This window comes from Ambystoma mexicanum, chromosome 6q, assembly GCF_040938575.1.
Source record: "Ambystoma mexicanum isolate Mex_15411 chromosome 6q, UKY_AmexF1_1, whole genome shotgun sequence".
Lineage (NCBI taxonomy): Eukaryota > Metazoa > Chordata > Amphibia > Caudata > Ambystomatidae > Ambystoma > Ambystoma mexicanum.
Window position 1 is genome coordinate 251,780,827 of NC_090937.1, and position 27,012 is coordinate 251,807,838.

The window sequence follows — 27,012 nt, forward strand, 5'->3', positions numbered from 1 at the left end:
AACAAAGGGCTGGTAGAAAGCTCAATGAAAGAGGCCTGTGCTCCTGCAGGCAGCTGCTTAAATACTGAGCTGCCTGTGCCGAAGTAGGCTAATTAGCAGCACCTGGAGGAGCACACCTGAATGTAATTGGCCTCCGCCCTCTTTAGTCCAGGGAAAGCGAAAGCTGCACTGTTCTCTAAGGCTTCTGGGGATTGTAGTGCTAGAACTGCTGTATAGGAATAGCCAGGAAATGGGAACTGCCACAAGGTGCATTATGGGATATGTAGTTTGGAAAAAGTAAATACAAAAGTTCCAAAGCCTTGTAAACGGAAAGTAAAGACAATAATATGAATAGGTGTTGTCCAGGGAGTATTACGGAAACAATTGAGTCCCAAATAGTCCACGATGGGTGCCAATTGGTGCACCAATAGCACAATCGTGGCAACCTGCAAATCCCAGCTCGATCCCAGACGCGTCAGCGCCTTCCTGAATCTTCCCACCCTGGTTTTAGATTTGTTACCTTTCCCCCCTGGCACCTCGCAGCACAAATCACAGGGATCCAGGATGTGGTGAATCTGCATTTCTGCTATGATTTTCCTGATAAATTGGCGATCTAACATTTTTATGGTCGGTCGTCTGGTCCTGGCTGGTACACTGGAATGCTGGAATCTCGGGATGGGGGCATCTAGGCACTATAACTTAGGGTTTGGACTGGTGAAGTTTGGAGGCTCGTGCCCTCCTTCTCGTGGGATAACTTTTCACAGGGAGCTCTCTGCACCCTCATGGCCTTCCAGGGCGCATACCTTCTGAGATACATGTGCTAATAGTATGAAACAATTAGAGTTATGTGAATCTCCGCGGGTTTGGTCTTTCTCACTGCTGCCTACGCTGCAACCTGAACCCGCATGCACACACTTATTTCTATATTCTGGGCCCGGACCTACTGCCCTGGTTGCAGCACAGCGCTAGGCCTCAGTTTCAAAATGGCTACTGTTTTCTAAGATGGTGTTTCACCGCCAGCGCAGTCTATACCCAGACATATGATAAATTACCCCTAATGCAACTACTATCAACACCCATCTCCCCCCTAATAACCTCCCCATGCACCTACAACACACTCTCATCCTGAACCTCTTGGGGGTCTGGGACGACTGTCCCTGCTCCCCAACATCTTTTTTTAGTGTTTATTCCACATTTGATTGACTGCTTCGAGCTATGGGAGTATATTCGGAGGTATGAAGCAGTTGATTGCTTGGGTAGGGCGGAACGTGTGCCTAAGGCAAACCCACCTACAATATGACAGCCTAGGTCGAAAATCTCTGCCTGAAATGTTTTTTATCAGATGGTAGTACACCTCTCTACTGTCTAGGATCCTTTTTCACAATATTGACCAAGCCACCTACTGCTGGTCCTACTATGCATATGTTCAATAAGAACTCTCAAATCGGTTATGGTAGAATTTGTCTGAGATGACATCGAAGCCAGAGGATGTTGCAGTCTTCAAAGCCACAATTGACCTTTTTACAGTGTTATTCATTTGTGCACAAGTTCCCTACTGTCATGGCTTAAGTTTCAAATTGGAATATTTCACAGGAGTTCTTTCTTACCTCCTCATACTGCAGTTCTACCCTCCTTCCCAGTTTGTTGCCATTGTTCTGAACAAGGAGGATTTGGCCTTTCTACTGTGATGCAGTTGAAGGTCATATTTTCTGCTTTCTATTTTCTGCTTCAATTCTCAACTCATGTCTTTAAAAATAGCCTAGACCTGCCTCTGGGGACCGAATTTCCTTTTCACTTTCCTGATTGTGGGCCTCTCCTTGATGAGTTCCCCTCAAGTAGGCCTTCAAACTCTCCCACACTACATCCAGAGAGTGGCCACTGTTCAGATTTGTTTCTTCTTTCACTTAGTCGTTGTTGTTGAACAGCCTTATTATCCACTTCATCCATTAAAGCAAAACATGTAAAATCGGTCACAAAAACTCATACAATATGTACAAATAAATATTTGGACGTTTATAGTGAAAATGTGTTTGATCCAACCAACTTTTGAAATGGCACACGTGATTAATATCACGATTTACAATTTTATCACAATGTTTGTGCACACCCCTAAAATAATTTACAAGCTAAAATTAATAAAAAGGTTCTAAAATCTGTCATACCAGGCATCTGAATCCCAAAACTTCATTTATAAATGGGTAGGACTCATATCCTTCTAAGCTCTCATGATCCAAGATTTAAAAATGTAAGCAATTACTTTTGCCGTCACCACACCGTTGTATCACTATAGCATAACATAATGGATACTTTAGCCAAATTAATATTAAAATGATGAAATAATTGAGCGAGAAGCGAGCTCCTCAGAAAAGTATACCTTGGGCAGAGCAATAGAACATAGATCAAGTCCTCATTAACATCAGGGCAAAACCTACAGCAGGGATTTCTATTGCTTATTGGTTCCCACAGGCTTACCCTAAAATATTGGAAACAAAAGACTGAATGTGTAAATAGTGTGCATTCGTCCTGGTACAAAAGATCGAATCCCATAATACCGAACAAGGGGTGCGGGGTGTACCCCGCTCCCGTGGGTTGCAGGGTTGTCCCCCTCATACATTGAGGACCAGCGGGGGACAAACAATCGAGATCGGAAATGCTTGAATTACAAAATGCAAACAAGTGGGTTTTGTAATTTGAGCTTTTTGTATTCGGTTTTTTAACGTGGATCCGTTCCCACTTTTTGTGTGTTTGGCCAGAGGCAGAATCCTCACTCTCATCTTAAGTCGTAAAGTTTTTCACCTCTTCCAAATATTTCTCTAGGCCGTGGCTGTTTTTCGTTAATAGATAGCGCTGTACATGTCAATGATTTCTTCATGATATTACTGATACAATAATCATTATAATAGGGCTTTATCAGACCCACGGTTGTTTTGCTAATATTACCAGGGTCATCCCACAGATAAGCTATATCCAACGCTAAACTTGTGTCGCAGATATGTGCAAACCATGGGAGTGGCGCTGTCCATAGAGAGGCTAAACTGGGCGAGCGCCATGGTTTTGACCAATTTAAGAGGGGCTTGAATCTTTCCTCAAACCCTATATCTCTAATACCAAGTTCCAGTCTTAGTGCATTGTTTGGTGCGCTCGCAGAGAGGGATAGCAGAGACTTTAGAATTTTATTTTCTGCTGTTTCTAATGGCCGTAAACGAGTCATTCCCCAAATCTCTGCTTCATATAGAGCAGTTTACATAGTTTGGCAGCGATAAACTTCCAGGGAGGCCACAATTGCATTGTGACCATATCTTTTGGAGAATCTTGTAGTTCTACAGCATGGGGTCTGGCATGGATTCACATGCTCATGAATATTCCCCGTCAGGCTGGGAATCCTCAGTAAAGAAAAAATCAGTTTCAGTTTAGTTTCTGAACTGTCTTTCTCCTAATAACCAATCACTGGTCTCTGGGTCATACTGCCCCCAGCCAATGACTGCCCTATACCTAAGCCCCTCCTCAGGCAGCCATCTTCAGATTTTTACCGCACGTTCAAGTGCTGGAAGTCCTCGTGCTTAGCTCTCGAGCTTTTACTGCGTATTGCGTTTTTTCAAAGAGATTTCTTTTATTTTTTCGGTCAAATCGAGCCTCAAGCTCCACCGTTTCATTTTCCGATTAACAGGGACCCGTTTGGGAAATCTCTACGCCCCTCAAGGGCAAATTTCCGTCAAATTACTTCTTGGAGGATTCCGGAAGACCTTTGAGGCCTACCCCGCGTGGACATGGCCGAAGACAAAGGAGACTCAATGCCCGTTGGATCCAAGCTATTTAGGATCTACCCAGGATGTGGACTACAGAACGTCTTCAAGGAGGATGGGCACTCCTGTTGCCTCTACTGGCTGCACTCGGACAAGTCTCACGTGGAGGAGGCCTGTGCGCTCTGCAAGGACATGTCCATCCGTACCATGAAGGACCGTCGCAAGCATCTCGCTGACTGGCTGGAGGCGAAGAGCCCGGCCGCAGGTGAACGCGGGCATACTTCTCCCAAGAAAAAATCTGAGCGGTCTTTGAGGGCGCTCCGGTGACGGGGGCCCAACATAAGGCAGAGCAACGCGAGTCCGCGGGCACCGGGAGCGCCATTGGTACGGGCTACACGGCTGCCAGGCCGGGTGCAGCATTGCTGATGCCGTCAACCACGAGCCAACGCTCCGGCTTGCCGAAAAGGAAATCAGAGAGCCCGGGTAAGCTTCGGGAGAAGGCCCAGGCGACTCCGACGGAAAAAGCCAAGGGGGAGCGATGTGTTGACCCTCCCCCCTACGGTAAAGGCCTCAGACATGCCTAACGTTGTGAAGGCCCAGGTTCACCAGGCTAAGACTTCAATTGAGGGAGTGGTAGCATCCCTGGTGAAGACCACAGATACGCCAGTGGATATGACCCCCAAGCCAAGAGTCTCCCTACCTACGCGGAGGGAATCGTCTTTCCTGCCTGTCGAAAAGACCCCCGTGAAACTCCTGGCCGAGAAGACGGGGGGGGGGGGCACGGTAGCCCTACCGGACTCAGATACATCCTCCGAGGACGAGCTTGCGGGCATCGTTGCTGTCCTTGACAAGAGATTCGTCGAGGTGAAGTCCTACGGGAAGAAACCTGACGAGGCGGACTTGGAAAGCGATGGAGAACCGACGAGGAGTGGCAGAACAACGAGGAACCGGACGATACCACGCTGCTGCCGACGCTCTCGTCGCAACCGCTGCTACCATCGACAGATAGATCGGAGGACATCTTACTGGACCTGCACACCCTGTGCTCAGAAATAAGGATAAGGCTGCCCTTTCCAGCGGCACCTGGACCATCAGAGGAGCCTCCATCCAAGTGAAGGCGAGTCCATCCACACCCATCCTGCCTTCCTTCACCTCCATCCCCTCCGCTGAGGGACGGAGACGGTGACGACGGGGACGGGCGACGACGGAACAGGTCTCCCGTCACCTCCAGCACGGGCTTCTCCGCCCGCCAAAATTGACTCGTTCCACGCAATGATCGCTAGGGCTTCAGAGCTTTTTCAGCTGTGTCCCGAAGAGCAGAAGAAGGAGGGGTTCCTTTATCAGCAACAAGAGGCCAAGAGGAAAACCGTGCTCTCGGTACCGCTGTTGGATGACATCTGGGACGAAGGTCTATCCCTGCTGAAGAATCCATCCTCGGCCCCGGCGAAGAGAGACCGATACGAATTGAAATACCGGGTTCCAGACTCTGCATCGTTGTGCCTCAGAGCGCAGCTGTCCCCGGACTCGGTGGTCTCTGCGGCAGCCAGGAAGAATTCGGCAGGGTCGACGGCATTGACTTCTACTTCCCAACTGGACGGAGAGGGGAAGAAGCTGGACGCCATGGGACGTCTGGTCATCTCGGCGGCGGCGACGACCATTAATGCGACCAACGCTCTCGCTATCGTGGCCCGCTACGAAAGGGAGCTGTGGTTTAAAATTGCCCCCCTCCTGGACTTCCTTCCGGACGACAAGAGGCTGGAGGCCCTTGAAATCTTGCAAGAAGGCGAGGTGGCTTCTGACCATGCCATCACGGTGGCCACGGACATCGCCGACACCGGCTTCCGCCAGATGGGCAACAGCGTTTGCCTTCGCCTGCGTGGTTGGCTCAGGGCCACTGACTTCCGTCAGGACGTCCAGACGAGGGTACTGGACATGCCCTTCGACGGGGACAACTTGTTCCGGAAGACAGTGGACGAGTCACTGCAGGCCGCTGCAAGACGGCCGTGCCTTGGGCACTCTCCAGCAACGACGGCCATCCATTCTGTCCGCCGTGGGCAAGTCCCAGGGTGCCTCCAAAGGATTCAGCGGCAGCTGTTCTTACCGTCAAGCGGCCCGCTCTTCGTACCAGGAAGCCTACAGAGGCTGCAGCAAGGCCGAAGGACATCGTCGTCGTCGCCAAGGGGTCCAAGCTGGTAAGGCCTTGGTGAAGCAGGACTGAACCGGCCGTGACATCGGGCCCCCACCCGAGCACCCCGGTCGGAGGCCGGCTGGCGAACGTCGTCGTCGTGTGGAAGTCCATCTCCACCGACCGTACAGTGCTGGATGCTCGGGCCCACGGACACACCCTGGGGTTCCAAAGGAAGTGTCCCCGTTTTCCACCTGCGGCCAGGAAAGAAAATCACATTCCACAACTACTTCTAGAGGTACAAGCAATGCTGAGAAAGGGCGCCATAGAGCTCGTCCCCAGGAGGTTCGGGGGCTCCGGAGTGTACTTGTGGTACTTCCTCGTCCGAAAGAAGACCAGCGGTTGGCGGTCCATCTTAGATCTCCGCCGCCTCAACAAATACATAAAATCCCAGAAGTTCCGGATGGTCACCCTTCCGCATGTGCTGGGACAGCTGGAGGGGGGAGACTTCCTTTCGTCGTTTGACTTGGAGGATGCCTACTTCCACATCCCCATACACAATGGCGGCACTACCAATTCAAGGCCATCCCCTTCGGTCTGAAGTCGGCCCCAAGGGTCTTCACCAAGTGCCTGGCACCGGTGGTGGTGCGGCTGCGCCTGCAGGCGATCCACGTCTACCCCTACCTGGACGATTGGCTCATCTGAGCAAAGTCAAGGGAACTCGCCGTCGGGCACACAGCGAGGACCGTCCGCCTGCTCACGGAACTGGGGTTCTCGATAAATTATGCGAAGTCCTGCTTGGAGCCATCACAGGACGCTCAGTTCCTGGGAGCAAAACTCAATGCGGTGGCACGCTTAGCCCCACCGTCGGAAGAAAGGATAAAAGCCATTCTGGGCAAGGTACAATGGCTGTTGACCATGGAAGTTGCCAAGGTGAGGTCCATCAAGTCCCTACTTGGCATGATGTCGTCATGCATCTACCTCATTCGGCTGTGCAGGCTTCGGATGCGGCCGCTGCAGGAGTTCCTCGACGCCTGGTGGATGCAAGCGGCGGGAAGCTTCGAGGACAAGATCGCCCTCAACGAGACATTCCGTCGAGCGATTCGGTGGTGGGGTGTCCATGTGCATCTCGCGGCGGGCACGGACTTCCAGACCCCAGCGGTGATGACGGACGCCTCCCTGGAGGGATGGGGCACATATACAGGAAATCTCCACGCAAGAGGCCTGTGGCTCTCAGAGGAGAGGTCGTTGCACATCAACGTCCTGGAGCTCAAAGCCGTGTTTTGGGCCCTCAAGTCATTCCTGCCGTCCCTCAAGGGCAAGGTGGTGTGGGTCTTCACCGACAACACCACCACGATGTTCTACATTTGGAAGCAGGGGGGCACCAGATCCCCAGCTCTCTCCAAGGAAGGGAAGGACCCATGGCACTGGGCCGTCGCCCAGAGGATGTTCCTGGTACCCTTTCATCTGGCAGGAGTGAAGAACACTGTTGCCGACTCACTCAGCAGGGAGCTGCGTTCTTGCCATGAGTGGTAACTTCGGCAGGACCAGGTGAACCTACTGTTTTGACAATGGGGCAAACCCCAGATCGATCTGTTTGTAATGGCGACGAACACCAAGGGCTCCTGCAGCGCTATAGAGGATACGAGATCCCGGCGGACTGCAAGAAGGTACTTGCCAAGGCCAGGGCTTCTTAGACGCTCAAGTGCTACGGACATAAATGGAAGAGGTTCACCTTCTGGTGCCGTGCACAGAAAATAAACCCTCTACGAATTATGGCCCCGCAAGTGCTGCCGTAATTGCTGTCGCTGGCCAAGGCGGGGCTGGCGCTCACCTCTATCAAGATCCATCTGGTGGCTATCTCCCGCTACACTAGAACTCCGGGACGATCGTCGCTGTGGTCGCATCGCCTTGTTGAGGAGTTCATGAAAGGACTTTTCTGTTTGTTCTCGCCAGTGAAGGCTCCGGCCCCGGCGTGGGAGCTCAATGTGGTGCTGACTAGGCTCATGGGTCCTCCGTTCTAGCCTCTGCATTCAGCACCTCTGAAATTCCTGTCGTGGAAGACGGCTTTCCTGGTGGCCATCACCTCCGCACGATGAGTGGGAGAGATCCAGGCCCTCTCCTGTAAGCCTCCGTATTTGACTTTCCACGCAACGAGGGTCGTGCTCAGAACTCGCCCCCCTTCATGCCCAAGGTGTCGTCGGACTTCCATCTCAACGAGCCCTTGGTGTTACCTGTTTTCTTCCCGTCGCCTTCGTCACCGGCTGAGAGGACTTTGCACTCGCTGGATGTGGCTAGAGCGCTGAAGTTCTCGGAAGACATCACAGCTGTTTGTGAACTTTGGCTCTGTGAACCAAGGGAAGGCCCTCTCCAAGGCTTCCATTTCCACGTGGGTCTCCGGCTGCATCATGCACTGTCACCGGTTGGCAAATCGACCGTTGCCTGGCTGTCCGAGAGCCCATTCGACCAGAGCGATCGCTGCAACTACGGCGTTCCTGTCTGGTGTGCCCCTGCTGTACATCTGCAGGGCTGCTAAGTGGAGGTCGACGCACACCTTCACGAAATTCTACTGCGTCGACTGGGATGCCAGGGAGTAGTCCAGAGTCGGCCAAGCAGTGCTGCGCAACCAGTTCGCTTGAAGGTGAGCCTGGTGAGGAGGTAAAAGATGCTTAATGTTGAGTTGTTGAAATGCTTAATGTTGAGTCTTGCCACCTTGCGTGGTTGTGCATGTGTGTACTGCTATGTATTCTTGTATTCATGAGCATGTGAATCCATGCCAGACCCCATGCTGGAGAAAGAACAAGTTACTTACCTGCAACTGTTGTTCTCCAGCATGGGTCAGGCAAACCCTCCCGCCTACCCCTCTGCGGCTCTTCTCTTGGTCCTACTGCCACTTTATGTGCTACCAAATCTGAAGATGGCTGCCTGCGGAGGGGATTAAGTAGAGGGCAGTCATTGGCTGGGGGCAGTATGACACAGAGACCAGTGATTGGCTATTAGGAGAAAGACAGTTAAGAAACGAAACTGAAACTGATTTTTTCTTTACCGAGGATTCCCAGCCTGACGACAGGGAATATTCATGAGCATGTGAATCCATGCCAGACCCATGCTGGAGAAGAACAGTTACAGGTAAGTGCCCCCCGCACCTCCACCTCAACCCGTATTGCTAGAATTACAGCACTCTTTTCCACCTGGTCCTACAGCTTCCCTCTTCAGCTATCTGGACACCCAGATAGCCGAAGAAAGATACTTCTTCTAATTTTGCAGATGGAGAAATGGTGATATTGCACTTTTATTTCCTTGTACTGCAGTTCATGCATTATTTTTAAACATTAATACATGCCCCCTTCTCCTCACGTTGCTGTTTAAAAACATCTAACTGTGTTTGTAGTAGGGATGTAACGGTATTACGGTATACCGTTAAAGATACCGTGAACCTCTTAATTGAACAATAATAACCGTCACATTGTTTATACCGGTATACCGTTCATACCGTTAAGTGTGCTTTTCCATCTGATTTGGAAAGGCTGCAGTAAGCAAGTTCTGCGCAGTCTTGGTCTTGCTCTGTTGGATGTGCCGTCTGCCAAGTAGTTTCAGTTTGAGCAGTTTTTAATGCCATTCCATAAACCACACGTGCCTGACACAAAATCAACATGTTAGCAATAGGAAGAATAAATACAGTGCCAAGAAGGAAAGGGGTTTACTTTTTTTTATTTACATTTTTTTTTTAAAGCGCTCACACAGCCCCAGGGCATCGAGGCGCTGTTAAAGAAATTGGTTTTGTTTATTTTGTTGCGTAATTGTTTTTGTCTTAGTTGCGTATTTATAACGTGCTTAAACACCCAGAGGTTTCTAAGCGCGGACCCAGGGATCGAACCTGTGTTGCTTCGTGTCGTCTTGCTTCCAAGGCACGCACGTTGCCGCTGAGCTATCCTCCCGGGACTTTGGGTTGGCGGCTTTGGGGTTTATATATTTATAATGGATAATGTTTTCTAAACATATGACAATGGCGGATTTCCTTGGTTCTATCATTGAATTTACATATAATAAGTCACACTGCGAAATTTAATCATCTCTGTGGGTATTCCCTGCTGCCATACCAAAGGGTAACATGTCCGTGATTACTGAACACCTTTTGGCCCAGAAGTAAACTAAAGGCTGTAACATAAAGAGAGAGTGCGTGTGTGTGTGTATGCGCACAGGCGTATTGTACCATCAGACTCCATTGTTCTGTGGCATGCAGATTATCAATATGGCAACATGTTCATCTTCACCAGTAGCCAGTGGGGGAGGTAAAAGCCTAAATGACCACTTAAGAAAAGCTATTCAGTTTGCTTTGCCAGTCGCAGCAGGGCCCCACCTCCCCCTCCTCTCCACACGTGCGTTTGTGTTTGGTGCAAGCAAGGGGTGGCATTTCAGTGGAAAGTATGTTGAAAAGCCCAATTCTGGCCCTGGGTGCATGGTTTTGTTTGTGATGATAAATCTGACAATTTATGACCTTTTAGAAAATATTTAAGATTAGTTAACTCCACCTGCTATACCGCGATAACCATGATATACCGTCATTTGGCAAGAAGGTTATTGTACCGTCATAAAACTAATACCGTGACACCCCTAGTTTGTAGCCCAGATGGTGTTTTAGAAATTAATATTGAATCATCTGCAAATAAACAAATGCCTATTTTGAATCCTCCTATTGATGGTCCGTCTACGGACAAGTTATTTATATCCTCTGCAAGGGAATTTATATATAATGGAAATAAAAAGGGGGCCATAGTCAGCAAAGTCCTTATTGGGTGTCCAGCTTTCCACATCTTGTGCGCTGATCCACCCCACACAGGTTGAGTATGCAGTCAACTTGTGCATTGCACAATATTTCCAAGACTCCATATTATTGATGACGTAGTGCATCTGGTATGCAGTAATAAAATTGCAGCAAAAAGTCACCTTTACAAAAAATCGCGGCAAAAATGCTGTGGTTTGACACGGTAAAGGTGTACCCCATTATACCATTTAAGGGGAGCAGGGGTTGCGGGGGTATCCCCTGCACCCCTTAAATGACATAATGGTCCTGGGGTTTGCGGGGATGTCCCCCGCATCCTTTACATGGATTGTAGCAGCAGAACCACAGCCTTTTTTGTGTAAATGCCCATTTCTGCCGCAATTTTAACACATGGAACCGTGCATCTGTTAGTTAAAAGATCATTTCTGGAGAATGTCCTATGTCATGGAGACAGACCAATGTATTTGGCAAAGGTTACAAGTAGCTATCTGTCTCCAGTGAGTTTGTCTTGTTTTACGTTACTTTTGTCTAAAACAGTGTCTACTCTCCTATTGAAGTTTGTCCCAATTCCATGGAGAAATGTCTTGTGGGAATTCCATTGTGAACATCTTTGGACAGCCATAGGAAAAGTGTTCTCAAAGCAGCTGATTTCAAATAAAGGCATTCAGCAGGGAGAAACGTGATGTTGTTCATTAGTGATAATTTGCTTACATTGTAAAATCGCTGGAGTTTTTACTAATGTGCTATTAGCCGACAAGCTCTGGACGCCTTAAGCAAATACGTGGTTGTATGCCCGTGCACACGGATGCAAGGGAACGCGTGTACCCGTTTCAGAATCTTTTAAAATATGAATGGTCATTTTGCATCTGGGACCCGTTTTTTCCAGCAACGGGGAGAGGGGGGAGGTCTGTGACATGTTAGAAAGGAACCCCTTAAAATGGGGCGTTAGGATTGCCACCGTCCCCTGGCCTGTTAAATCATGCACACATGAATATTATCAACAGTTAACGTTATAGTTTTGCGATAAGTAGGCCCAGGGGAACTGAGGCGGTGTGGCGAGCAGTGTGGAATGCTGAAAGCTTGACCGAACTGTACCAGCCATACCGAGCTGTACTTACTTGGAGTTCTTTGCTATGTCTGTTGCAGGGGATCACTTACAAGCAAGCCCTGGAACACGGAATCCGTCATGCACAGCTCCCACTGGGAAGCTTTGTGAAAATGAATAGCCGGAAAGTATTGGCAGTTAATCATGGTAAGTCAGGATTAAATTAAGAAAGACCTTGCAGACTTTATTAAGCATTCGTCTCTATTTTTGGACTTGCATTATCCTTTTCCGTGAGTGCATGGCTGTTCTTCGGTTAGGTAGGTTCATCTTTTTTGGTTATGGCCATGTGCGAGCGTTCTAGACGTTGACTCTTCATCTGTTTTCTCCATCTGGATTGCTGCCCGGCCCCAACTAACTTTAAATTGAGCAACTGTCTACTAACACCGTGTGCCACCTCACGTACTGCCTTGTGTGTAAGTATATTATGGAGGCAAGATTAGGACACCCATCATTACTAAAAAGGATTGGCTGCTGCCTCTGCATTCTGTTCGTCTGCGAAATCTGTGTGGATTAGTTGTCTTGGAAAGTCCGAGTCTGCAGAGCAAGTGGGCTCGGTGGGGACATCCTGCACTGTAGGTTTTTTTGTGGTCCTGATGAAATTCACTTCTATATGTGGTTACCCTGTGCATGGGTTTAATTAGCTTTACAATGAAGACATTTTGCGAAAACATGCTAATCTTAAAACAGTAGTCTTGTGTTAGTTTGAATAGCACAGTTTGAATAATGTATGGAGGAATCGATTTGCACTTGATCATATAGAGCCTGTAGTAGTCGCACAGCTGCAGCTGTGTTCAACTGTTGGAGTGGGCGGAGACTACAATGATTTCTTATGGGAATTCAAGACCAACATAGACGCCCTTAAGGCCCTATGTTTCCTGCCAATGGCATATCCCCAAAATTGACTTTTATTACAACTGGAAGCAAAAATGAGATGTTAAATTTTTTTTTTCCTAAATGACTCATTATAGCAAGCAGTTGTGCATCAAACCGAAAACAGAAGATGTTTAGTTATGGATAGATAGGTTATCAGTATTCGTCTTCTCCATAGTCTTTAGCCAGGGGTTCCAGCACATGAAATTTCCAACATGTTTTTTATTTAACAGTTATGAATAGATGGCACTACAACCTCCGAAGTGCCCACGGTTCTTATTTAACCTGTCCCTACAATTCAGTGTTTTAAAAAATATTTTTCATTGGGCAATATGCCCCGAGACTGCGGGCCATTACCGCATAGGGTAATGCCCCCTGGGCCCATAGTTACTTAACGAAGGCCCCAGGGCATTACCGTATGCCGTAATGGCCCGCAGTCGAGGGGTTCATTGCCATTAGTACCCCAGCCCTTTCTCAGCCTGTTAGACCGGGGTACTAAAGGCATTTTTTTCTGTTCTGAAACACTCTATTCTGTTTAAGAACAGAATAAAAAAGTTTTAAAAAATGACCGCCAGGGAAGGGAGAAACGAAGTCCGTTTTCCTTTTCCATGGCAGCCATTGAAATCAAATGGGAAAAAGTAAACAAACAAAATGGCGACCATGCAAAGGGAAAAGGGCTACATGCAAGTCCCTTCTCCCTTTCCGTGGTGGCCATTAAAAAGATAGGAAAAAAGTTAACAAATACAATGGCTGCCCTGGAAAGGGAGAAGGGAATACACGTCTCTTTTTCCTTTCCATGACGGCCTGTCGCAGATTGTGAGCGGACGCGCCGGGGACTGAAGTTGTTTCCAGTGCGTCCGCTCTCAAAATGGACAAAAAAGAAGGTAAGTGGGGGTGGGAGGGCTTTAAGGGAATTCTGTTGATGGGTGTAGGGGGGAGAAGACTTACCTGATTCCCCGGCGAGAGGAGATGGTGGCCACCGGCCTTCAGGAGGCTCAGGGCAGTGAGATTACCATGTGGTAATGCCTGTATTCTGAGCCTCCCCATTGGCTGGGAGGCCGCCACACCACCCTCACCTGGTACTAATCGACAGTAATGTCTGCTTGCAAAGACTTTCAATCTGCTTCTTGTATAATAAAACTTCTTAACCAAGTGTATCTTCAACAGCCCCTTCATTGCTGCGCAATTCATCATCTCAGCCCAATATTATTAAGAAAATATAAATGCCAATATTCACATTAATTTTAGTGGGATAATTCGTAGAAAATTCAAATGTATAAAAGCTGCTATGTGAAAAATCTCGATAAGATCTTCCTTTGGAAGAGTCAACGCGCTTGGCGTTGCTAATGCTTGTTTCTATTGGTTATTTTTTACTTCACTTATTTTACCTGCCAATTTGTATAGGCCTAGACATTGCTTAAAACGGGCCTCTTCTATTAGGTCTATACCTAAATAAGCAGTCTTCTGTTCGTTGTACAGAGGGCCCTATCTTCAAGACCCACTATTTATACACTACAGGTGCAGAAATGAGGCATCATTGAAATTTAATCAATCCATAAATATTTATAATTACATACAGAATCTGACACGTGCCTTTAGTTACTGGCAAGTATTCTTTTGCCATGTATTATATATTATGCCTTCGCGCTAGCGCAAGACATAGTTCAGGTTAAGATGAAGTCTTTATGGTGTTTCAGAAAATTACCTTTCTTAAAAACTTTCGAACACTTGCATTAATATATCTGAAAATGTTGCATGAAGATTGTCGAGTACGTGATACTCCTTCGTCTGGGCCCTTAGAAGCAGGCCCACAGGCTGACAATCTAAACATCGATATTTGCAGCTTCTCCACTAGCCAGCGAGAGTAGAGCCCCCCTTACCCTCACTCAGAGTAGCAAGGTCGCAGGGACCCAAGGCGGCGGAGCCCTTTGGAGTGGGGAGCTCCTCCTTTCTAGGCCGAAGCAGCGTCTGGCATGTGTGAAAACTGCCTCCAGGAGCTGAGGGGAAGGTGCCGGAGCAGAGCGGCTGATCGTGCAGCCCTCGCGGCATGAGGAGGAGGGAGGGAGTGAGGGCCGAGGCCCGGGACGCTACATCGGAACGGCCGGCTGGAGGAGCTAAATTGAGGGACCGCATAACGTTGCCTCCGGCACCCACGCAACTTTCTCCTCCGTGACAAGGAAATCATGTCGGCTTCCCGGGCGGCAGCAGCAGTGAGTGCGGGGGACTTAGGGATGTGAACAACTCCTAACTACCGAAGCATCAGAGCTTGAGCTCCTGGGCAGTGGAAGGCCCCTTCCGCTCCAAACCCCTCCATATTGAAGAAAAAGAAGAAAAGGTAAAGCTAAGTGGAGGCACAGGGAGGGAGAGAGGAGTAGACATGAAGTTCCCCCGTGGGAGAGACCGCAAATATCACCAGAAGTGCCTGCGTGCCCTCCTCCCCAACGCAAGATCACCAATACCCATCTGGCTGATATGAGCAAATAGGGGCTGACCAAGGCTTGTGTGCCTCTAAGTCCTGGTTTGGAACACTGCTGCGCTCTTGGGGGTGATAGAGAGCTTGGTCATTAGAGCTGGAGTGCGAACCCCCTCCTTTCGAGCAGAGTCACTGCAACACAAAGGTACCAGCTATCTGAAAGCACTAGTTTAAGATTAGGGCTGCCCACAAGCCTGCGAAGGCTGGCACTGAAAGGTACACTTTAAAGGGGGAAAAGGACATTGGAAAGATCCCTACAGATGCCAGGGGCCAAGGCGAAGTCCGCTTTGACCAAACCTAAGGGGTCAGTCGACTCGCAAGGGGGCCAGCTGGAATGCTGCTGGCGTTAGCAGCCGGAAGTAGTGCAAGATTCAGCCACCAGAAAACTATCATTGGGCGAACCCAAGGAGACGAGACCGCATACCAGGACCCTGAACAAGGGGGACTTGCAAGAATGCCTCAGGGGCATGGATGACAGAATGGTGAGCTCATTTCTGGAACAACTTGGGAAAATGACAGAAGACTTGCAGAGCTCACTGCATGAAGTGAGGAAGGAAATTACCAACCTTGGCACAAGAGTGGACACAACTGAGCAAGGTCTATCGGAAGTGGTTGAGGAGGTTAAGCAAAATGGGGATCTTTTGGAACAGGTAGCCAGGGCCACCCACAATCTTGAGCTACAAGTGGAGGATTTGGAAAATCTCTCCCGCAGGTCAAACATTTCAGTAAAGGGTCTAAGTGTAGCGATCCTAGACGCTAACCTGAGGGACACCATCCAACAATATTTTGGGAGCCTCTTGACGGATATTCAACCGGAGGACGTGAGAATAGATCTGGTGCATAGAGTGGGTCCTTAGAGGAGGGATATGGGAGCGAGGCCACAAGATGTCCTGGTGGCCCCATCTTCATACACAATCAAAGAAGATATACTTAGAGCGTCAAGGGCCCCCCCGGGAGTAACAGTTAATGGAACCCAGATATACAATGTCATAGGACATAGGAAAAGAAAAACATTTTTCTAATTAAGAAAATTATTTTTCAAACATAACTTCTCAAAATTGTCTGCTTCGATTTATCTAATTTTTTAGCAGGATTCTAGATTATATCTGGAAGTGGTGTACTGAAAAAAATGTATATATAGACTCAGCCAATTTTCAGATATTCACATTTGAAATGTACCTATATATAACACAGAATGCGCATATTTCATACAAACTGTACACAAAACATACTGGTTTTACATCTCATATATTACACAACATCTTAAAAACTCACATCAAAGACAAGTTACCACTGACTTTGTCAGTTTTAAAGTGATGGAATAAATGTACACTTTTCATAAGAAAATGTACACTTTAGGAGGCATATAATGCATGAGCAGAAAGATGGTACATTTTATATTAAAAGCCTACAAGTACATTTGTGATATTAACGTTTTGTATATGAACACTAATAACATGCTCCTATGACCTCCGCACCTAATGCACACATGTTTACTACACATAACATGTAGACGTACTACAAGTGCTCCCACAGGCCCCACGACACGTGCCCCTACGACACACTTTCCACAATCTTATGACATACACTATAATGAAACACACTCCTATAACTGGCACCCGCACAACACACACTCCTAAAATACATGTTCCGATGACAAGCACACTTATTTATTTTTATTTATTTATTTATTTATTAAAATGTATATAGCGCACAGCAGCCTGGGGGCATCGTGGTGCGGTTACATGTGAACAAATCTGGTTACAGGGAGCATAACTGATTACACAGACAAGCTTAATTGCAAGACGGTCTGTTTGGTTATAAATACTTAGTTACAGTCGATACAAGGGGGTACAGAGTTCAGCAGGCAGCAGTCGGAGTGTCATTTGAATAGTGTTGTTTTGAGGTCTTTGCGGAAGGTTGTGAGGGAAGTTTCATCACGGAGGGCGTTGGGTGGGGCGTTTGAGTTTGGGAGCTATATGAGGAAAGCCTATACCCCCTGCTTTGGCTCTTTTGATGGGTGGGATTCGCAGTTGGTTGGCATGGTGTGTTCTTCTTGGGCGTGCAGAGATGTCTCTGCAGATGGTTTTGTATAGGTATGATGGGGCAGAGAGGCTAACACATTTATGAGTTAAGTTAAGAGTCATGAATGTAATTCTTTCTTTAACCGGGAGCCAGTGGGCATCTCATCTGGCCTGTGTGATGTGATCTCTTTTGGGGATGTTGAGTGCTGCTCTTAGCGCATTGTTCTGGACAGTTTGGAGCCGGTTTAAGTTTGTGTCTGAGGTGCCTGCAAGGAGAATGTTACAGTGACCTAACTTGGCACCAATGGTGGCTCAGGCGATAGAGAGGCAGTTTTGGTTGGAGAGTAACGGTTTAATGGCGTCTATTAATTTGGTGGTGTTGGCAGAGGCGGAGGCAATAGCACAGACCTATCTGTTCATGGACAAGGTGGAGTCTAGATAGATCCCCAAGGTCTTGACTAAAGAAGAGACAATGATGGTGGTGTTGTCGATGAGGAAGTTGTCGTATTTATGGTTGAGTTTGTCCAATATTTCTTCGGGACCTATGAGAATGATTTCTGTTTTGTCTTTGTTTAGGCATAATCCATTGGCTGCCATCCAAGCTTGGATAGTGGAGTATATTTGAAGGAGGATTGTAGAGTCATGGTCATACGATCCAGTGATGGGGAGGAGAACTTGAGTGTTATTATACATGCACCTAATACCCATAAGGTGGATGTACAACAAATGCTCTTATGGCACATGTTCGAACCACACGCACTGTTATGATGTACATTTATACTCCTACGACAGATGTTCCTACAACAAATGCTCCTATGACAAGTGCAACCACTACACATGCTGCTACTACACACGCTCCTACGACATGCTCCTACAACACTGTGCACCCCTACAACACATGATCGTGCAACACACATTCTTACAACACATAATCCCACCACACATGCTCAACATGTGCTGCAATCACATATGCAGAGTTGTACGGATTTTGCAAATGTCCTGAAAATTCACCTCAAACACAGAGCGTATGAGTTTTACAGTTCATAGATTACACAATTGACATCTAAAAACTCTCATCAAAGGGAGGTGACAGCTGACACACAGAGACACAAAATTGAATGTCAATTTTAAAGTGATAGAATAAATGTACACTTTCCGTATGAAAATGTACACTGAAGGATGCATACAATGCATGAGCAGATTGGGGGCATATTTTATACTAAAACCCTACACGTACGCTTGTAATACTAACATTGTGTATTTGAACATTAATAATGTGCTCCTATGACACACGCACCTAATACACACACACGCTTACCACACAACATCTAGACGTATGACAAGTGCTCTCACGTGTACCTACGACACATGCTCCTACCACACACACTAATAAACACTACATGTGCTCCTATAACATGCGCAGCTATAAGCGCACACTGCACAAAATGTTGTTGTATGACACATATTCCAACCACACACCCTCTTAAGGTGCACACTTACAACACACTCTCCTACAGCATGTGCTCCTATGACACGTGCAGCTACTACACCTGTTCCTTCGACACATGCTTGCACAATATGCACTCCTACGAAAATGGCCCTATGACACACATTCTTACAATACATACTCCTACCAAACAGGCGCATACAACATGCACTGCAGTTATGTACGCAGAGCGTATAAGCTGGACAGTTGGTACGTTACCAAATTAACATCTGAAAACTCACATTAAAGCAAGACAGACAAACTGTACACAGAGTGTATGAGTTTTGCTGTTCGTACATTACACAATTAGGTTCTCCTAAAAACTCACATGAAAGGTAAGTCACAGCTGACTGTCCGTTTTAAAGTGATGGAATAAATGTATAGGACACAATTAGAGCAATAGAACCATGAATCCAATTGTGCTAGAAGATGCAAAGTCTATTAGTTGACAAACTATTAGACAAGTATCATGCTGCAAGTGTCAGAGTGGGGAGAGGTTGGTGACCTGCCAGCCTCAATAACTTAGGATATAAAAAGGCATAGGTGCCCTGACACAATTGTGCTTGAGCTTATTATAAGAACACCAATAACCAAAGTATTTTTTCTTCCAAGACTTTTATCTTGGTACATGTCAAATAGCACCGGACATGTGTATTTCTAAGAATTAAATTCATTGCAGCCACTACGTGTTTCAACACTCTGGGTCTCTTTCTAGGGTGTAGGTAAGTTCCAAATCAACATGTCCACTAATAATTTGCATCGCAAGATTACTGAATCCCAAATCATAACAGCCCCAATAAAGGTTCAGTTAAGAATAATAATACATAGGTTGTTTTTAAAATTTGCAAAATGAAAAATACACAAAGAACACAAGTCTGATGGGGGAGAAAAGTTATAAAGAGGGAGAAGGGCAGGAAAGCAAGGGGTGCAGAGAAAAATGAAAATTAAGGTTAGTAATCCAAATAAGCAAAAGCACTGTCCGAATGAGCCTAACTATTATGTACTGTAGAAATCTGTCAGGGAGAGAAGCCATCTGTCTTGATATGGGCAAAATCTTCCTCGGGGCCAGCCCTTTGAGAGCAAAAAATACCCAATTCAGCCCAAAATACAGGTTCTATTGTGCTGAGCAGTGATCTCATGCTAGTGACAAATGACACCTTCAATAAGTTTTAGTATTTATTCTAAACAGTGAATTTCATATACATTTGGGATTCAAGTTAGAGAAGATTACAAAGCACAAAACTTAGAGAAATGCAAAATATAGAGAAACATAGAACTTAGATAAACATAGAGAAACATAGAGAAACACAGTCTTACGCCCCTTCAATCAGCACTGGGAGACCCTGGCCCTCATAAGCTAGCTGTAACAAGCCCCGCTCAGAGGACAGCGCTGTCGGGATGCCGTCAGAGTTCCAAATTCCGGGCACTTGATCTTGCTCGAACCAAGTCCACAGGACGATCTCCCACCCGAGTCATGTGAGCATGTATATTTTATAATCTCGTGCTGCCCGTCCGTGACGCACAGTTCCAGAACTTTCCCTGTGCAAAATATAGGCTGGCTCATGGAAAAAACCAACTCTGTTAATTTCCACTGCTCCTTCTCCTGAGCCCCTCCCTGGCTCCCTGGAGCCCATCTGCCAAAGCTCAGGAATGTCTTATCAGTGCCTTCCCAGAGAAAAGGAGATTAGCTTGGGGCCATGCAGGGCTACCGTTAGTGAGGCAGAATATTCTAAGGGAAGCAGGGATGTATTAACCCCATCTGCAAGCTCTAAAAGGCATGCACTCATAGCTTAGTGTTTATAGTGCTTAAGACTGGCTATCTAAGCGCTATATAGGTGCCATAATGTTCCAAACACTCCTAAAATACCTATTAGCTACAGAGCTAGGGCCCTCTCCCTGCCTGTCTATTAACAATGCATAATGTGACCTATCACTCATACTAGGCCTGCATATTCCTTGTAGCTCACTACTGCATAATGGAAGTGCTACAACAGACTACTGTCAGCATTTTTAGCACATACTTTGAATACACTATTGGCTTTCAGCGGCTAATGCTGTCATCTAAAGCCCTGATTGGCAAGGTTGCAATTTTGTGTATCACTACATTCCACCCCTATTCAACGTGTGTGCGACAAATGCTGACTAATACACATCAATATAGTATTTAGTGCAGTGATAAAGACCTTGGGGCTTTGCAAGAGATTTAAGCAAACTACCTTCTAGCGGTCAGTTAGCGTGGCATGCAAGGTTAGTAAAAAACACTACCTAAACAAAAATGTACACAAAGTGAACAGTGACATATACCCTTGCCAAAACCTGGCCTACACAAAAATACCTACACAAAGTGAACATGGACATTTACTCTAGCCAAAACCTGGCCTACACAACAATACCTAAATAATTATTGTATAACTGATTGTCAGTTAAAAAGCAGCATGCAGTTAGAATGTCAAGGCAATCCAGTGTAGTCTAATCTACAATGCACTATTGCATTTATGTATAGTTACCAACTCTAAAACCTGGCAGCCTTTAACTCTAAGGGCCTACCCTCCCCCCTGATCCCAGGGCATTCAAACGTGACTATGGGCTGTGTGATTAGACACTTCCCCCATGTATGTGGAACCCAACCAGAAACCATCTAATTTCGTGAACAAGGTGAACCCATGGGCACCAGGTTATCTAAATAAAAACAATTCTACTAATTTACATCAAGCATGGCATGTGTTATTCATGCAATCAAAAGCAAGCAATTTCATCCATATGTATGCTGGTAACTGTAGCTCTGCGTGCCAGTGTGTGGAGGATGGTCGCCCCCACTCAGTAAAAAGCCAACACCTGCTGATTTAACAATGTTTGCCATACAATGCATCTTGTGTATTTAGCAGTCTTGTTGATCTGCCCTATGGCAGAAAAAATGTCTTCATACCTAAAATTCTGCCATCTCCAGTGGTTGCCAATACTTGTAGCAGTGTTGGGCGCATCAATGGGCCCCACTAGGCCAGAAGTTCTATAGCAGAGCTGGCATCAGAACCCATAGTGGCTAGCTTATTGTGCACAGTTTCTATGTCACAAACATATAGAGCTCCTGCAATTAATGAATCTAGCTCCCTAGCTACGCGCACTCTAGTGATGGGCCATAGAAATGGACTCCATTTGTAGCAGCTTGGTAGTACTAAGGAAACATTGCCTCATGATAAATCTATGTCTAAGTGTATCACTGTAATAATAGAGGTGTGCATTACCAGCCTACAATTTACATGTTGCCTTACTACTGGAAAATCTAACATGTTCACAGTGTCTACCTATTGTGACTTGGAGAATACCCTTCTTCAAGTGGGATATCTACCATATACAATATTAGTTTTAGCCACAAACACCATACTACCCTCCGGCAGTGGCTGTTTCATCACACCATTGTGTAAAATGCATTTAGTCAAGTTATAGTCCATAAAATCTTGGCGAGAACACTCGCTGCAGTTCTTGGTCAGAAAAACAACATTAAACAAATTAAACAAATCGTTGTATCCATTCACTGAAACATTTGGGCCTATGACTTCATAGACACCAGTCATATGAGTCAGTGACAAAAGATGTCTGACAATGTGCCAGGCCAGTACGCTAGCAATTCCATGTGGATACTCATTTGTAGCGCTTTTCCAAAGAATTATTCCAAATATCTACAATCAAAAGGTGATTCTTTGCATTAGTGTGCTGGAGACAGCTGTCCCCACAAAAACATGAAACTGGTTGGTTTAACAAAAACCGTGTCACACTCTGTGTCATAAAATCAAATAACTAGTCAGTCATGGTTTCATTTACCCGCCTTAAAGCTGGCTGTAAAAGTATCCAGTGTTTCAAAGGTTACCATCTCAAATTAGAGCTCACACACTTGGCAGCATTACTTCAATTAAGGATCTTAACCTACGCACAGGTGACTTTGATGTGCGCACTCATTTTATCTCAAAATAAATTACGCTCCTGCTTGCATAATCCTGCTGCCCCAACAATTCATAAATCATTTTCCTGCCTACGTGCAACGTAGAAGTTTTTTTTTTTTCAAAAAGCAAAACATCTCTGGTTAAAGCAATTCAGTTGGAAGAGTAAAACCATTTCGTTTTTTCAGATTCATCTCAAAAAGTGCATTTAAAAACCATTTTTCAATGTGTTAGCATTCAAGTGCTGTGTCACACAGCTGTTTGTGGTGCATGATCTTACAGTCCACAACTCATTGTCCATAGTCCTTTAAACAAGAAAGGCAAGACATGTCAATTAAGTTATTTCCAGCAACTGAATCATTTGAATGTGCAGCATCAAATATTTGATAACTAGCCAAGTCTGCACCATGCCAGTTCAGCAAAAGTTATTACTCTGTTGGACACCTTTCGCAGGTTGCAGAACAAATGTCCTCATACGTCATGCATGCTAGCAGCATTGAGTGCGGTGCAGGACACGTTTAAAGTTGACTCGCTTTCTCTGAGCACAGTTTGCTTGACTGATCAGTGTCACCCACAAATTGAATACATCTACTTCTGTCAATGGCGCGCTATTGTCTTGCTTTTTTGCCTAGGCAAAATACAAACAGAAATGTTAGGATGCCATTAAAAGTACAATGTCATTATTCATCAATATCAGCGTTATCCACCCCTTCCCTGAACACCACCCCATCTTCAGAAGTCTCACCAGGTAACTACACACTTTATCATTGCTACTGCAATTATTTATCACCCTTCTGCATGTTTCTGGGGGCTTATTTACACTCAACCATACGGGGTGTAACTGCCTAATCACAAACTCATTTGTGCAATGCGATCATAGTTGGTCAATGGTACCTCAGACTGATCTGTGCTTTTACAAAAGCCATATAATAAGTACCCAGGTCGCACAATGCTTTTCTTTTTCACCAAAGCGATCACGAATGCCAGGCGCCAACTTGCTTCCAGTGTCTCATGATCTTGATTTAGTTTGCCCTGCTGGCATCACTCCATCTTTCAAAGGTAAAGTCTTTCAGTCCAATATCGCCTGCAGTTGCACAAGCAGCTTTGTTTATTTTTCTCCATACAGCTAGTGTCTTCCAAGCCTCTGGTTTTTCACTTGTCATTTTCTCAAAGGGTGTTTGCTGATTTCTTGGCCCACCCCTTTGAGCGCGATAGTCTAAGTCAGTTTCTTTTGTTGCTTCATCAAATCATTCATTCTTGCACTAAGCCGTGAGGCTTCTGGATCATGGCTAATGTGCAGTGTTCATGTTGTACTCCAAAGCCCCGCTCTGCATGTTGTCTCTTGCAAAACGGCTAAGCGCTTTTTGTCAGTTTTGCTTCCATCTGGAATGCCATAATGTCTTTGTCAGTTACTCCAGCCCTGGCAATGTAGCTTGCATTTTGCCAGCTGTGTATTTTCTCTTCTCAAAGCGCCTAGTGGTTTCTTCTCCAGTGCACAGCGCTTTACTTCAGTTCACATCACATGGAGCACTGGGATGCAGCTTGCACAGCAATAGCGTTTCACTTCACATCACATCACATGGTGCATGGGAATGCGGTTTGCATGGCAATGTCTGTTGGAATGGGCAGCTGTCTTTTCTTAGCCCATTCACAGATGCACAGGTTCCCCAATGTTCAGATGTGATGTGCCCGTCTGCCATCCTGCATGCAGCCTTTGTTTTCCTTCCAGTGTTACTGGGCAAATTCTTTACTTCTGATCAGCTCTGTTATTGCATGCCGTTAGAAAGCATGCGTACATCAGCATTTCTGTCTTTGCACCCCCTCTCCTCAGTTTTTTTTTTTGCTCACGCTGCGGTGTCTCTCACAGGGGATGGAATGCAGGAATGTCATTGTTTATCTTTCGCGCAGCAAGCTTATCTCTTTGCTCTATAACTCTTAAACTGTGGCGGCTTCAATGGAAAGGCACTCGTTTCAGACAGTTCATCCAGATTAACTCTTTCTTGCACTGCTTTTGTCCAGCAACTCAGAAAAGCTCTCATATCTGCCACCATTTCATTAAACAGAAGTGCAGTATTCTGCTTTTGTTTGCCTTCCTGCACCTCGCCCAAGACAGCTTCAAGGCACAAGCTCTGCACACACAGCAAGACTCTTATTTTCAAAAGAGGCACTTTTTCTTCTCATCAGATTCTACTCCATGTAATTTAGCAAAATGTCAAAGCGTCTTTTAGCCTGTTTTGAACTGATTAATGTCTCATTTAAAAGCATACGGTTTTTTTTCTCTCCTTTTTCCTCGTAACCTTGTAGTTTGGCTTCACGAGCTCACTCCAATGCAATGTGCGATCTTTCAAAAGAACCCGCAACCCACTAAATCTTTGTGCTATCTTATCACACACAGTTTTTTCATTCTGTTGTACCATTGCCAGAATATAACCACTTATTTCAGTGCATTTAAAAAATGCCATATTTAGTGCACCTCCCTGCACGGTTTCCCTGCAAGAGCAACCCACACTCTATATTGCTTGTGGGCTGTTATTGTGTCAACAACATTTTTCACCATGTATCACAGTCAACAGGTCACTATTTCCAAACATGCATCAGTTATAAGGCAACAGTACAAATCCATGGCATAGCGTGGGAACAGTCAAAAATACTCCAGGGGCAATTTAGAGGCAATTTAGAAAAATATAAATTGTTTTTTCCCCCCAAACCATTGCAAACTGATTCTGCAATTTCAAATCAATACACAAAAATCGAAAATCCAAATAACATCACTCACTTTCTTTTTTTAAGTGAGTCTCTCACCCATTATAAGCATGGCACAGCTTAAAATGCAATATAGTCATTTTAGTGTGTTTCCTTTAAACAGAATGTACCACCACTAGCACATGGAATTTACAGTTGCCAAAAGAAAAACAAACCCTGTAGGCTCTCAGCACAGATGTTACTCTTTCTCCTAAGCACGGCTCATTCCCCACGTTATTTTTCAGGAATGTCAACACTTCAAAAGCATACATCAAAAAAGCGAACCTTCGCCTCCGAACATTACAGCCCCCCACTCGCTAGCACACTGGGGCTGAATCAATGATTAAATTACTATTCACAATTTGCATGTCAAATCCTTGCAACTATTTTTCCCTGCCCTCATGACAGAATAGAGTTGAGAACTCCGTCTCACTTGGCATTTCAAATTACAACTTTAAACTGGGGAAACCGCATGATAAAATTCTTTCCTAATTGAACATATATCTTTCTTGACCATTCATCGGAGCGCTTTAAACAAAGCCATTTCCCTGCATAATGGAAGTGCTACAACAGACTACTGTCAGCATTTTTAGCACATACTTTGAATACACTATTGGCTTTCAGCGGCTAATGCTGTCATCTAAAGCCCTGATTGGCAAGGTTGCAATTTTGTGTATCACTACACCATTTTACACAAGAATCAATTTACGTGAAAGTTCTGTAAAGAAAAGGGATGGCCATAGCCGATGCTCTCCCAAACCTCGGGACCTCAAAGGACTGATACGCAGCTGAATTGCCCTCCCCAGGCGCTGGTTTACACGAGGCTAAGCGCCAGGAAAGCAAGGATCCAAGTGGCATCTGCAAGAGAAGCAAGATGAGCCCGGATTGCAAGCAGCCGCGGGGGGAAACATGTGAGCAGAAGCTCGGCCGAGCAGAGACACACTGTGCAGGGAAGCTTGGCTTCATCAGCTAATTGTAGCTCTGGGGGCACATTGGAGGTCGCTTTAATAGAGGCGAGTGGTGCCGCAGAAGCAAGATCAGAGGAACCAGCCACCCCCGCAATCGAGCAACGGACCGCGGGGGAAAGAGGAGTGCGACCTGCAGGGAGAGCTGGGGGCAGCGGAGGGGCCGCATAGATAAGGAGAAGTGGAGCGTTCACGACCCCTCTCCCCCAATGAGCAACCCGCAGCTGAGCTAAGCCGGGGATCGACGAACGGAATTGTACCCCTGGCTAATAAAGGACCCCGGAGGATACACACAGCGCACCCGGCAGGGTTCAGATACATTCACACAGGCAAATGGTGCGACTTGACCGCTGGCACCCTCTGTCTTTCGATAGACAGGAGAAAGCATCTAAGCAATTGTCCAGTGCTGATAGAGGGTCAGTCGGTGAAAACGTTGCAGGGGAAAAAAATAATAAATACATTAAAAAAATGTATATAAAATAAAAACCCTACACAGACTAACACTGGAGTTGGATAGCGACTGAACCCCAGCACCCTAGAGGGCGTGCCCTTGCTAAATTGGACCTCTAGCTGTACCACCACAGACAGGGGTCACACTTGGTGGGAGATTGCCCTCTGTACCACCACTTACTCTAGTGAAGCTGCGCTAATACAGCGTCTACAAGAAACTACAATGTCCAAAGCAAGTGGAAAAAACCCTCCTCCCCAATCAAAGGGGGCCAAGAAACCTCAGGACACTAGCCTACACAAAATATGGGGCTGTGATATGGGCTTCCCCCAAC

At 46.2% G+C, this 27,012-nt stretch overlaps 1 protein-coding gene across 2 annotated transcripts in view; it reads left to right on the plus strand.

Annotated features, from left to right (window-relative positions):
* The window catches only part of TRMT10A (tRNA methyltransferase 10A), a 477,951-nt gene that overhangs the window by 338,044 nt on the left and 112,895 nt on the right, over positions 1 to 27,012 (plus strand). Inside the window, exon 6 of one of the 2 annotated variants that reach the window (XM_069630723.1) lies at positions 11,777 to 11,882. The exons of the other annotated variant lie outside the window; for it this stretch is intronic. Coding sequence (XP_069486824.1) covers positions 11,777 to 11,882 — 106 coding nt within the window. The remainder of the gene's footprint in view (positions 1 to 11,776; positions 11,883 to 27,012) is intronic. 2 annotated transcript variants of the gene reach the window in all.